We start from the raw sequence: 14,262 nt of genomic DNA, 5'->3' as shown, positions 1-14,262 counted from the left end.
AATTTTCACTTTAGTAAGGATACACAAATTCAGTGTTTGATACCTGTGGCCGAGAGACAAAGTAGGCCCTCTCAAACTTAGGCAGGAAAAATAAAATTCAAACTTAGCCATTTCATTTTCTGTCCTCTTTTTTTTTTTCATTTTCTGTACATTTTGGTATAGTATTTAGGAAAAAAACAAAAACTTGCCAATAATTGTACCCTGTCAGTCTGGTGATATGATTTTACTTGAGAACAAAGATATATAAAAATAGATGATCTGGAAGTCCCTAAAGTTTTCAATCATCAGACACAGAAAACCTCTGTTCTGTCTATATTTCACTTTGACACTTTGGTCTTTTAGTAAATAAAAATAATTGTGTATTGTGTAACTAATATGGTAGAATGACGAATTTACAAATGGAAACCTGGTTATCAATTCCTAACTCTTAATTCTGTGTGACGTTAGGCAAAATCACAATCTTGGTAATTTAGAAATGTGGATAAGGACAAATGAAAATGGACACCTGTCTTTCTGAAGGTTGTTATGAGGATCATTTAAGATAACATATAGAATTTACAGAAGAGCTAACACTTATCTGACTCAAACTCTTCCAGAAAACTGCAGAGGAAGGTAAACTGTGAAACTCATTCTATGAGGCCACTATCACCCTAACACCAGAACCAGACAAAGATCCCACAAAAAAAGAAAACTATAGGCTAATATCACTGATGAACATAGATGCAAAAATCCTTAACAAAATTCCCGCAAACAGAATCCAACAACATATTAAAAAGATCATACATCATGACCAAGTGAACTTTATCCCAGGGATGCAAGGATTCTTCAATATCCACAAATCAATTAATATGATACACAACATTAACACATTGAAAGACAAAAACCATATGATTATCTCAAAAGATTCAGAGAAAGCCTTTGACAAAATTTAATATTCATTTATGATAAAAAAAAAAAACCCCTCCAGAAAGCCGGCATGGAAGGAACATACCTCAATATAATAAAAGCCATATATGATAAACCCACAGCAAACATTATCCTCAATGGTGAAAAACTGAAAGCATTTCCCCTGAAATCAGGAACAAGACAAGGGTGCCCGCTCTCACCACTACTATTCAAAATAGTTTTGGAAGTTTTAGCCACAGCAATCAGAAAAGAAAAAGAAATAAAAGGAATCCAGATTGGAAAAGAAGTAGTAAAACTCTCACTGTATGCAGATAACATGATCCTCTACATAGAAAACCCTAAAGACACCACCAGAAAATTATTAAAGCTAATAAATGAATATAGTAAAGTTGCAGGATATAAAATTAACACACAGAAAGCCCTTGCATTCTTATACACTAACAATGAGAAAACAGAAAAATTAAAGAAATAATTCCATTCACTATTGCAATGAAAAGAATAAAATACTTAGGAATAAATCTACCTAAAGAAACAAAAGACCTATACATAGAAAACTATAAAACACTGATGAAAGAAATCAAAGATGACAAAAATAGATGGAGAAATACACCATGTTCATGGATCAGAAGAATCAATATAGTGAAAATGAGTATACTACCCAAAGCAATCTACAGATTCGATGCAATTCCTATCAGGCTACCAATGGTATTTTTCAGAAACTAGAACAAATAATTTCACAATTTGTATGAAAATACAAAAAACCTCAAATAGCCAAAGCAATTTTGAGAAAGAAGAATGGAACTGGAGGAATCAACCTACCTGACTTCAGACTACACTACAAAGCTACAGTCATTAAGACAGTATGGTACTGGCACAAAGAAATATATATCAATGGAACAAAACAGAAAGCCCAGAGATAAGTCCACGCACCTATGGACACCTTATTTTTGACAACAGAGGCAAGAATATACAATGGAGAAAAAACAATCTCTTTAACAAGTGGTGCTGGGGAAACTGGTCAACCACTTGTAAAAGAATGAAACTAGAACACTGTCTAACACCATACACAAAAATAAGCTCAAAATGGATTAAAGTTCTAAATGAAAGACCAAAAACTATAAAACTCCTAGAGGAAAACATAGGCAAAACACTCTCTTGACATAAATCACAGCAGGATCCTCTATGACCCACCTCCCAGAATATTGGAAATAAAAGCAAAATTAAACAAATGGGACCTAATTAAACTTAAAAGCTTTTGCACAACAAAGGAAACTATAACCAAGGTGAAAAGACAGCCTTCGGAATGGGAGAAAAGAATAGCAAACGAAGCAACTGACAAAGAATTAATCTCAAAAATATACAAGCAGCTCATGCAGCTCAATTCTAGAAAAATAAACAACCCAATCAAAAAAATGGGCCAAAGAACTAAACAGACGTTTCTCCAAAGAAGACATACAGATAGCTAACAAACACATGAAAAGATGCTCAACATCACTCATTATCAGAGAAATGCAAATTAAAACCACAATGAGGTACCATCTCATGCTGGTCAGAATGGCTGCTATCCAAAAGTCTACAAATAATAAATGCTGGAGAGGGTGCAGAGAAAAGGCAACCCTCTTACACTGTTGGTGGGAATGCAAACTAGTATAGCCACTATGGAGAACAGTGTGGAGATTCCTTAAAAAACTGGAAATAGAACTGCCATATGACCCAGCAATCCCACTGCTGGGCATACACACCGAGGAAACCAGAATTCAAAGAGACACTTGTGCCCCAATGTTCATCACAGCACTGTTTACAGTGCTAGGACGTGGAAGCAACCTAGATGTCCATCGGCAGATGAATGGATAAGGAAGTTGTGGTACATATGCACAATGGAATATTACTCAGCTATTAAAAAGAATGCATTTGAATCAGCTCTAATGAGGCAGATGAAACTGGAGCCTATTATACAGAGTGAAGTAAGTCAGAAAGAAAAAACACCAATACAGTATATTAACGCATATATATAGAATTTAGAAAGATGCTAACGATGACCCTATATGCGAGACAGCAAAAGAGACACAGATGTAAAGACCAGACTTTTGGACTCTGTGGGAGAAGGCGAAGGTAGGATGATTTGAGAGAACAGCATTGAAACATATATATTATCATTTGTGAAATAGATAGCCAGTCCAGGTTTGATGCATGAGACACGGCACTCAGGGCCAGTGCACTGGGATGACCCTGAGGGATGGGATGGGAAGGGAGGTGGGAGGGGGGTTCAGAATGGGGGACACATGTACACCCATGGCTGATTCATGTCAATGTATGGCAAAAACCACTACAATACTGTAAAGTAATTAGCCTCCAATTAAAATAAATAAATTAACTTAAAAAAAAAAGAAAAAAGCTATGGTTTTTCCAGTAGTCATATACAGATGTGAGAGTGGGACTATAAAGAAAGCTGAGCACAGAAGAACTGATGCTTTTGAACTGTGGTGTTGGAGAAGTCTCTTTGAGAATCCCTTGGACTGCAAGGAGATCAAACCAGTCAATCCTAAAGGAAATCAGTCCTGAATATTCATTGGAAGGCCTGATGCTGAAGCTGAAACTCCAATACTTTGGCCACCTGATGCACAGAACTGACTCACTGGAAAAGACCCTGATGCTGGGAAGATTGAAGGCAGGAGACGGAGACAACAGAGGATGAGCTGGTTGGATGGCATCACTGACTTGATGGAAAAGAGTTTGAGAAAGTTTCAGGAGTTGGTGATGGACAGGGAAGCCTGGCGTGCTGCAGTCCACGGGGTCACAAAGAGTCAAACACGACTGAATGAACTGAACTGAACTGACATACAAAATAAACAAGCTACAAGGATATACTGTATAGCACAGGGAATATAACTAATATTTTATAACTATAAATGAAATATAATCTTTGAAAATTTTGAATCACTATGTTGCACACCTGAAACACATACTATTGAAAATCAACTATATCTCAATTAAAAAACAAAACAAAATATTTGCAGTAGGTTTCTGATATATTTTCTCAGGATAAAGAAAATTTCTTCTATTCAGTTTACAAGATTACCATGAATTATCACTAACTTTTATCAGATACCTTTCTGATCCATTGAGATGATCCTTAATGTGGTGATTTAAACTAGTAGAGTTGTTTAATGTTCCTGTTTTCTCAAGATAAATTTAATTATGTGTGATAAACATACATATATATGTGTTATGTTAAAAAAAAAGATAACGGATTAAGATCTTTGGGAAATAACTTAGTATACACATATAAATCATCTGAAATATTTTAAAACTTAGAATTCTAACAGTGATTTCTATAGGACCCAAAGTCTAAGGACAATGTTCTAAGATGGCTTGTCTGATTTTGTAGCTTCTGCACCATTCTAAAGGGTGTACCTGCCTCTTGGTACTATTTAAAGGCTTTCCAAGAACTAAGGGGTCATTGTGTATTTGAATACTTTTAAGGAAATTAAAATCTAGATAGTCAACCTTCATATATACTTTTTTTTCTGAAGAAAACCCAATTTACTTAAGAATGTACCATGGTCTGTGAGTTTTTTCCAACTATTTCTTTCAAAACTGTCCTTCTCCAAAAACAAAATATAACACAGGATATCTCTAACTCATCCATAATCTGATCCAGCATACCACTCCAGCATAAAACAAAAAACAAAACCAAAAAAACCCCTAAAGAGATAGGCAAATGTACAGTTGAAAATAAAGGCATGAATCAGCGGAGAAAGTGTCCGGCTCTAAAACCTGGGTAACAAATCTTTGGATTGAGTTCTGATACTTAATGATCAACAAAAATGACGAAAGGCCTAAAGAAGCTGTCAACTGATAAATTAATGTTAAATTCTGACTTACTCTTAATAGTAAAAGGTAACAGACATACAAATATGCATAAACGAATAGGAAAGGAAAAAGGCTCTATCGCATAAAGAAATGTATATCTCAAAGAATTTAACTTTTATTCCCTAATATTCTTAAACCATGTAAATATGCATCTTAAACTGTATAGGAATAATTTTAATGAAAATCTGGTCTAAAGAAAAAGTATTAATGCTTGATAATAGCATTATAAACAGAAATCAGAATTTTAAAATCAAAAGATATCTTTCCAGCAGAAAACAACAGATTCACAAGTCTATCTAACATAAATATATTAAGATAAAATTCTATAAAAGTAGATGATAAATTCAAGTCCAAGGAGAAAAAAGTATGGAATTTTGACTTTCAAAAAATAACTTGCTAAGATAAAGAAATATTGTATGATATCCCTTATATGAGGAATCTAAGAAGAAATAATACAAATGAACTTATTTATAAAACAGAAACAGATTCACAGACTTAAAAAACAAACTTAGGGTTACCATGAGGGAACAATGGGGGCAAGGGATAGTCAGGGAGTGTTGGACCGACATGTACACACTGCTGTATTTAAAATGAATAACCAACAAGGTCCTATTGGATAGCACAGGGAACTCTGTTCAATGTTATGTGGCAGCTTGATGGGAGAGAAATTTACGGGAGAATGGAGACACATATATTTATGGCTGAGTCCCTTTGCTATCCACCCAAAACTATCACAACACCATAAATAGGCTACAATCCAAGAGAAAATAAAAAAGTTTAAGAAAACAACAACAACAACAAAAAAAACAATCTGCCACAGTACTTGGAGTAATATCCACTCCAGTGGATCCACTTACAAAAATAGTGCAAGGGTTTTACTTTATAATGTCAGTATTTATAATATGGTAGACAGTAAGCCCTTTGCAACTATTTAAAGTTAAACTTGTAATGGAAGTTTTGAATGTCAACCTTCAAATGTGAGGTATTATAGTATGTATTTTTCAAAAGTCTTTCAGAGGTAATTGAGCCAAAAAATTGGAGGACCACTTCTCTAGGATGGTATTTGTGCAACTTTCGTATGCAGGTCCATCTAAATCAATACAAGTTCACATACTTCTGAGTACTCCCCTCCTGTAAATCCTGATTCAATGGATATGGCTCAGAATGCATTTATGACAAGGTGCCCCAGTAATTCTCATGGCCTTAAAATCATACTTTGAGAAACATCACTCTAACAATGATAGAATGACTTTTATATATAATTAGAAATCCTATGTAAAAGTAATCATACCTCCTATACAATCTACTATTCAAGCAAAGATTAGAAAGAAAACATGCCTCTCTAGACACAAGAGTAGGCATATTCATCCTAAAATAAACAACGCTGAGTAAAGAGAGGAATAAAAAAGTCAAAATGTCACATTAAAAGAGAAGAACAATTTCAAGAAACTAAAGTTTTATTCTTAATTTTACCATTACCTCTAGGAACTCTGGGTAAACAACAAGCTCCTTTATTTTTTATTTCTGTAAAATGAATTGGTTGGACTAAATAAGGGATGCTCAACACAAAGTATACATTGGGTTTAAAAACATCAAAGAAGCTCTTAAAATTTAATACAAATTTTATATGTATTTTCCTGGGATAGGAAGATAACAGAGCATTGGTCAAATTCTCAAAGGTATCCATGACCACCCTTCCTCCCTCCTGCAACTGATTAAGAAAATTGCTGTCTTTTAGTTTTAAAATTGTATGATTCTTACAAATGTAACTCTAGGCATACTTGTCTTTGGAGGTGTGGCTGTATCATGGAATACTGAGGGCCGCTGTGCCTGGGTATCCCTGGTATTCGGGCAGCATTCTGCGCCAATCTCATCTGATGGGCTTGGAAAGCTCCACAGTTCATGTTGCCTCTTTGCATTGCTTGCACACTGATCAATCTTGGAGGCTGCAAAAGGTAGATATTGCATTTATGTAATAATATTTATAAATCTATCTTTCAACTATAAAATGTTACAGTAAAAATTTTCTCAGGATAGTAAGAAGTGTAAGTCATTCTGCTCGTCTCTTGCCCCAATCTCCTTCTCTTAGACTAAGTGTGTTTCAAAGCCTATCAGCATTAACTTAATCAACCCCAGATTAACAGTTTTGATTTGAATGGGAGAGAAGAAAGCAGGGAAGATACACCAAAGGAAATGATTTGACCAAAAGCCTAAAGAACATATAGGGTATTAGACAGAAACAACACGGTTCTTTGACCCAAAACCACAGGTACAGAATAAAAAAGATCTGGTATGGAGGGATAAAAATGTGTATACCTCCATGGTGTGTGTGCTCAGTCGCTTAATGTCAGACTCTGCCAAGAATACTGGAGTGGGATGCAATTTCCTACTTCAGGGGGTCTTCCTGACCCAGTGACAGAATTTGTGTTTCCTGCATACCTCCATAATACTAGTGAGTTAATTGTTTCCCATCGTAACTATTTATCTCTTGTCCTTCCTCATATCTCCCCCACATCCCTGCTATATCCAAGGAAAATGTCTAAACTGATCTTTGAGCTCTGTCCCTTGATCTCTGTCCCCATCAGTAACTTTGAAACGTGTAACTCACCTATATAGGACAGAATACATATGGCCTTGAGGTCTTCATAATCTTTATCAGCAATGAGGTAGCACACTCACCTGCTGCTGCAACATCTGAGGGGCTGCTTGTCTGGAGTGCTGCTGTGTTGCTGCTGTTGTTGTTGGTGCGGGCGCAGGTGGCTGCTGCATCCTCATCTGCTGCAACTGCTGATGTTTCTGTGCATACACTTGCTGCTGCATATGCTGAAGTCGAAGCTGTGCCAAGTTAATCTGTCCAGGGGTTTTACTAATGTGGTTTGTCCCTGGAGGAACTTGCCCAACTACAACATTAGGAGTATAACCAGGAGCTGGTTTACTCTCTATTACTAGATTACCTGAAGGATTTAAAAAAAATGAGAATAATTTGCAAATAATCAACTAACATCTACATCATGGATTAATCATTATATTTTTCTCTCTCCTCTGACAACTACCACCACTCAAAGCTTCTAATAGGACAACAAGGAAGGGAGCTAGGTTCAAAGATGGTAACGATCAGAAACCTAATATAGTCCAAAGCCAATTAATTGACTTCTGATTACTCAGAAAATATTATCTGCCCTTATTAATTACACAAATGTACAGAAAATTAAAGAGCTGAAAGATATACTATGAGAAGAGGCCCACCTAGTCAGTCTAAATAAATTCTCTCCCAAGGAGACTGAAGGATATCTGAGACTGCTAATACCGACTCCATCTGCCTTTGAACTGTCAAAATGTGCAGCACAGAGTACTACATTGTCTTCTATGGACATGTTGAATGTTTTAAACTATTACTATTTATATCCTTGGAAATGACAAATTCTCCTTCCTTTTTCCAGAGTCAAGTACTTTCTAGGAATAGAAGGCATATTTTAGGAAGGTTTGATCTAAAGTAGAGTTCGCAAACCTTTTTCCTGTAATAAGCCAGATTTTTAGGCTTTGCAGGCCACATAAGATCTGTCATATACTTTTTGTTTTAACAACTCTTTAAAACAGAAAAGCCAAACTTAGCTACCACATCACACAAAAACAGTCTGCTGATGCCTGATCTACAAGTATAGTCAAACCTGAATATACACAAAAATAATAATTATTTTTACAAAAAGCCATTCATTTTTGCTTTTACAGCTTCCAATGGTGAGGACTTGACTATTCTGAAAATAAGTTTAATCAATCTTAGACAGCTCTAATTGTTGCTTGGGGGTGGGGGGGGGGGTGGGGACAGGGAGGGCGATGTTGTATTGTAAACTGAGCTGTTTGTATGTTTATCTATAATTTTCACCTACAGTCCTTAGGTCCACACTGTAGAGTAACAAAAGCAAAGTCCACTTGGCTTCCATGTCAAAAGAGCTACTCTTATCTTTCAAACATGCCTCAGAACATGGGATTTGGACACATTAGCATGCTGAAGGCCTTCCACAAGTGGACAATTTTGTACAATATATAAGCTACTAAGCATGTAAGAAATTATTTAGAGAAAAAACTCATTTGCTAAGTTTTTGACATGTAACAGTCAATAGCAATTTTAAAAGATGTGGGGGGAAAAGTTAGAAATGATACCTACTGTTGAAAACTATACAAAGGCGACTCTCAACATTCTTAAAGATGTAATGAACAAAGCTGAAGTGAGTTTCCAAAAAGAACTTATCTTCCAAAAGTTTACATGTTAGAATGACACTTAAAATCTTGAAGTATCTAAGATCTGTTTTAGCTGCTTTCTCCTAATTCAGTGTTCCAAGTTATAGCCATACAACTAATTATTTCTTACCTAAATTGACTACATTCTTTGCCCAAAAGGTAGGGTCACAATGGAAGCGTATTGCTCCATTAGCAGCAGGGACAGGATCACATCGTGCTTTCAAAATATGGCGCAACTGAAAAGTAATCTTAAAAGGAAAAAAATCACATTAGTCTTAAAATTAAATACCACATGAGAAAACAAACAAGATAAAGACATAATAAAAACTCATATAGCCCCAGAGTGTCCATCTCAGATGAGACAGAATCAGTATTTAAAAAACTGTATTAACAATCAAATGCACATGCTTGAATGTCTGCCATTTCTGGAGATAAACTACATTATACAAGTAGGTATTTCCAAAATCTATGACTGATTCAAACCTTAGTGTATGATTTCATTTATATGAAATTGTAGAAAATGACAGAAATTCAGACTAGTGGCTGCAAAATGCTAGGGGTAGAGAAAAACAAAAAAATTTTTGCAGGTAATGGAAACTGCTTATTGTGGTGTGATGGTGATTACATCTACTGAAATTCAAAATGTAAATTTAAATAGGCATAAGTAACATCTTAATAAGGTCAATTTAAAGAAGAAGAAGGCATTGTGTGTCTCACCAGTCGCTTGCTGTACAGTAGCGCTGTGCTGCTACCACTCGCAATTGCCCAGTTCGTAAAGTTCATGACGTGCTTCACCTGCCGGGAGAGGCCTGTGATGTCATTCTGCTGCTGTAATAGCTTCATCTGTCTTTCTTTTGTAACATTCTGAAACAGAACAAGAGGTTCACTGAGGAATTACTATATGTACATCAGTTCAATGTCTACCGCAAATGAACATAATACTTATATTTCTCTTTAAATATGGGATAACTTAAGTGCCTCATTATTTAATGAGTCTGTGATCAAGGACAAAGTTACTAACAAAAGAGGGACTAAAATTTAGTTCTTAGTTCTCTGGGCTAAAATAGACACTGTATATACAGAAACTAATGTTAGTTATGTCTCCCTTTTCCTTCAGAAGATGAAAAGTCTTTGTTAAAAATAGTGTCCTTCCACTAGGCTAATCTAATATATAGAGCTTATGACATATGAGCTGACCTTTAGAAATAATTTTATTATCTTAACTCAATACACTTCTCAGGCCAAAGAAAATTTTGTGTTACCAGTGCCATCTACTGGTGTGGCAATGAGGCTGAAAAAATCTTTTAAATATTAAGACAAAGGGAGAAAGATGAATTGCAGAGTGGAAGCAAAGACCAATTTGAGGAAAATGCTGCAAAGGAAAAATAAACTGCTTTCTAGGGATGAAACCTGCCAGAAGGAATAGAGGATGCTCTATGTCCTTTGACTTTCAGCATGCTAAAACAACTTGCCTCTTCTGTCTTAACCACTTTCTTACAAAAATGATTTATCTGAGTTTACTGAACAATTTTTCTCCTAAGGAAATAAGTTGCTCACTTTATAATGTAAATCAGTAGATAAAAATATTCAACTGATGGGAGTTTTATTTACAACTTCCCAGAAAATCATCCCTTTTATAAAGTTAAGGAAAACCTCTATTTTACAAAGTTTAGAAACACACAACACTAGAAAATATCTATTGCTTAAATTTCAGCATGTTAGAAATATGGGGCAGATTTATTATTAGGTATTTGTGTATATTTTAGCAATAAGAGGCACTTTAATTCAAAACTTTTAATTCAAAAGTTCTTGAAATGGTTTCAGAACATTACTTTAGACCTATAATTAAAATGTATTACTGTAAGTTAAAAGGGATCAAAAATAACTGCCTGCTCATGCTCTCCCTTTACAAGGTCCTTTTGAAAACAAAAATCCATTAAGGTTAAACGCAACTAGGCTGGATATAAAACAGTCACAAGAAACCTCAAACTAACAATATGCGTGAGAATACTTTTAATCTGACAATAGTGGAACAATGGGAACATGTATTTGAAGACAGAAATTCAGAAATAATACTCTGCTGACATATATTTATATGTAACTATGCCTAATATTTCACAATTTTCTATAAAGCAATAGCAACAGAAAAAAATCTATGAAAAATTTGAGGTTAACAGTAACTAAAAGTTAAATAATCAAACATCCATGTAATTTAAATTATTACTTTTCAATTGTACTTTAAGTGTAACCCCATATCACCTAAAGCAATTTCAAGCCACAAAATTTTGAGATCAACCAACTATGGTCAGTACAGTCTCTGATTAAAACAATCTGGATTTCACAAATTGACTGGCTTCTCATCTAGAAATTTACATTCATATATTAACCTCAAAATATGCAACATAAAGACATAATACAACAAAATTACCAGTAAATGAGTCAGTAAGACTCCCAATATACATTAACATGTAAAAGTTAAACTGAGGGGCTCATCTTGAGGGGAGAAGAGGGACTGTGGCAGGTCAGTTTTGTCTTCATTTATATCACATTTTAGTAATAATTCTTTCATTTCTAAGAGGCCAACACTATCTCCTAACTGATACAGCTGAAGTATTATTAATTAAATTGGGCTAGAAAGTAACTTGAAAAAAGGATTTTCCAATTAAAAAAACACACAAAAAAATTTTTAACTGACTTTACTTTCATACCCCCCCAAAACCAATCTAAAAGAGCTTTCAATAAACATTAAAAACAGCTAAAGAGCAAGAGAAGCAGTTTTTGTTTTATTTTGGCTTTGAACCATACCTCTAGCTGCTGTAAGAGAGATTTTCCTTTCTTATTAATTTCATTGATAAGGGTGAAAATGGCCACTTTAATTTCCTGTTCTACTCGTTTGTTAGTCTCATTTACTTCTTTTATCCTGAATAAGAGAAATGCATCATTAGGTTATCGACTTATCCTACGTCTCTGAATTACCAACTGTAACAGAAATTCATCCAACTGGGCACTTAAACGAGTAATTAAATTTTTGTCAAATGTACAACTTATGTTTTGGCAGACCTGACCACTCAATTTGGTCCAAACAAGTTATATATGTAGACAAAGAATGAATTAAATATTTAGTAATTTTAAATTAAGTTCATAAAGGACAGTTTGTTACACTACATGGCAATCTCCTTTAGTTTCTATGACTTAAAAGTGATATACAAATATCTGCCATCAATGATTGCTGGTTAGTGTTAAATATGGCACATTGGTTCTATTTAATCATAGTGCTTTTCAAGAACAATGAGCAAAGAACCAATGTTGCAACCAATACTATTATCTTTTGAAATAGTAGGAAGCATAGAAGCATTTAGGTTCACTTGTAACTACTTCAAATGTGAATTCATATATACTCATTGCATGGGTTTTTCTCAAAATGACTTACTTCTCAGAATGTTTTAAGGGAATAAAACACTTTCATTCCTTTTATAAAAACAGCTGTTAAATGTTTTAGAAATAACTATAAGCTACCATGAAGCTATGAAAATTCTGGTTGCAAATATGAAATAGCCAATATCTTGCTATTTATAAAATAGGAAGAGAAAAACCCCACAAATATAAACACATAAAATGTTAACAAACAATCATAAGATGGTAATCTTCAACTTTTACACATTCTACTTTTGTACAAACTATAACTAACACTTTCAACCACTAAAATTGCCTTTCATTTATCAAGTACAAATTTGAATAACTTGAATACACTGGGTCAAGAATGTAGTTATCCCTCCTTTGTACATCAGGCACTGATTTGAAATTTTTACTCAGTGCTGTCCTTATCTTATTAAAGTGAGTGGAGGACAATTTTTTTAAAATGAGAGTGCTAATTACTGTGCTAAGAAACACATGACTCAAAATGATTCGGAAAGGAAGGGAGGTTCAAGAGGGAGGGAACATACACATACCTATGGCTGATTCATGCTGATGCATGTCAGAAACCAACACAACATTGCAAAGCAATTATCCTCCAATTAAAAATAAATAAATTTAAAAATTAAAAAAAAAAAAGATTCAGCCAAAGGTTGAAATCAAGCATGCTGGCAGTAGAGTCAAACACCCCTAGGTTTAAGCATGGATAATACACATTTTTCGATTGTAAAGGAAGTAAAAAAATGAACGTACAGTAAAAAATGGAGAAAAGTCATCAAAGAATTTAAAAGAAGTATAATTATAGATTTTAATCTTAAAAGTTTTATTTTAAAGCTTTCTGGAGATGAAATTCTCCAACTATCTGTAATCATACGACACATAAACCTCAACTGTCTATACAGATTGAGGAACATTCATACAAAATATGTACAAAATATATGTATAAAAATATGGGACTATGATATGAATTCTCTCTCTATCCTTTCTCTGAAAAGGATAACCATCTGTAATTTATGAGAAGACAGTTATGTTCTCCAATATCATCTACAATATAACAGTAGTATAAAAAACATCCTGACATAACCACAAGAACAAACCATGACTAGTATCTGTGTATATATATTTACATTTTATCTACAACCTCTGAGGAGCCTCTATTTTCCTTTGGTATAACCTTTCAGGGTCAAAGTTATAACATCTCTTAATGTCTAATGTATTATTATCTAATATACTATACAATCACCATCCATTCATCTTCAATATTTTAAGTATTTACTGTCTTTTTAAATCATCAAAAATTAATTTTAATATTCTAGAGAACCTAAAAGTCTTAATTTTGTGAGTCTGAAGAATAAAAACATATGAACCCTTATTCATACCTCTAAGAACATAGGGGTTTTAATTATGCCAGCTCCAAGTGTTTGTCTGCAAGGACTCCTTTAAGAGTCCTAATCTTCTTAACCTACTCACTTATGAACTTAGTCCCAACAGCCTTTATGGGTTTTGTGTGTCTGTTTTTACTTGGTTTTTTGTGGCCACACTGCATGATCTGAGTCCCCTAACTAGGAATCGAACCCATGGCCCCTGGAGTAGAAATATGGAGTCTTAACCACTGGCCCACCAGAGAAGTCCCAGTCCCATGTGCTTTATCAATAAATTTAGTTAATTCAGAAATTAACGAAAATAGGATGTCTAAAAACTAGTGTTCGTGATTTTAAAAAGCGAAAATTTGAAGGTTAACTATGTGCCAGAGACTGTGTTCTCATAATAATACAAGTAAGATAAATACTGTTTTTAATGCTTGTTTTACAGATGGAAAATTTGTCCACC

At 34.3% G+C, this 14,262-nt stretch overlaps 1 protein-coding gene across 3 annotated transcripts in view; it reads right to left on the bottom strand.

Moving 5' to 3' along the window:
• The window catches only part of TRIM33 (tripartite motif containing 33), a 141,424-nt gene that overhangs the window by 27,574 nt on the left and 99,588 nt on the right, over window positions 1-14,262 (bottom strand). For all 3 annotated transcript variants that reach the window (XM_043460094.1, XM_043460100.1, XM_043460111.1), the window contains exons 6-10: window positions 11,824-11,938; window positions 9,736-9,882; window positions 9,149-9,266; window positions 7,459-7,733; window positions 6,561-6,725 (exon numbers count right to left, since the gene is read on the bottom strand). In XM_043460094.1, coding sequence (XP_043316029.1) covers window positions 6,561-6,725; window positions 7,459-7,733; window positions 9,149-9,266; window positions 9,736-9,882; window positions 11,824-11,938 — 820 coding nt within the window. The remainder of the gene's footprint in view (window positions 1-6,560; window positions 6,726-7,458; window positions 7,734-9,148; window positions 9,267-9,735; window positions 9,883-11,823; window positions 11,939-14,262) is intronic.

This window comes from Cervus canadensis, chromosome 2 (assembly GCF_019320065.1).
Source record: "Cervus canadensis isolate Bull #8, Minnesota chromosome 2, ASM1932006v1, whole genome shotgun sequence".
NCBI classification, from domain to species: Eukaryota; Metazoa; Chordata; class Mammalia; order Artiodactyla; family Cervidae; genus Cervus; species Cervus canadensis.
Note: the sequence above shows the minus strand (reverse complement) of the source record. Positions and strands in the feature narration are given on the sequence as shown.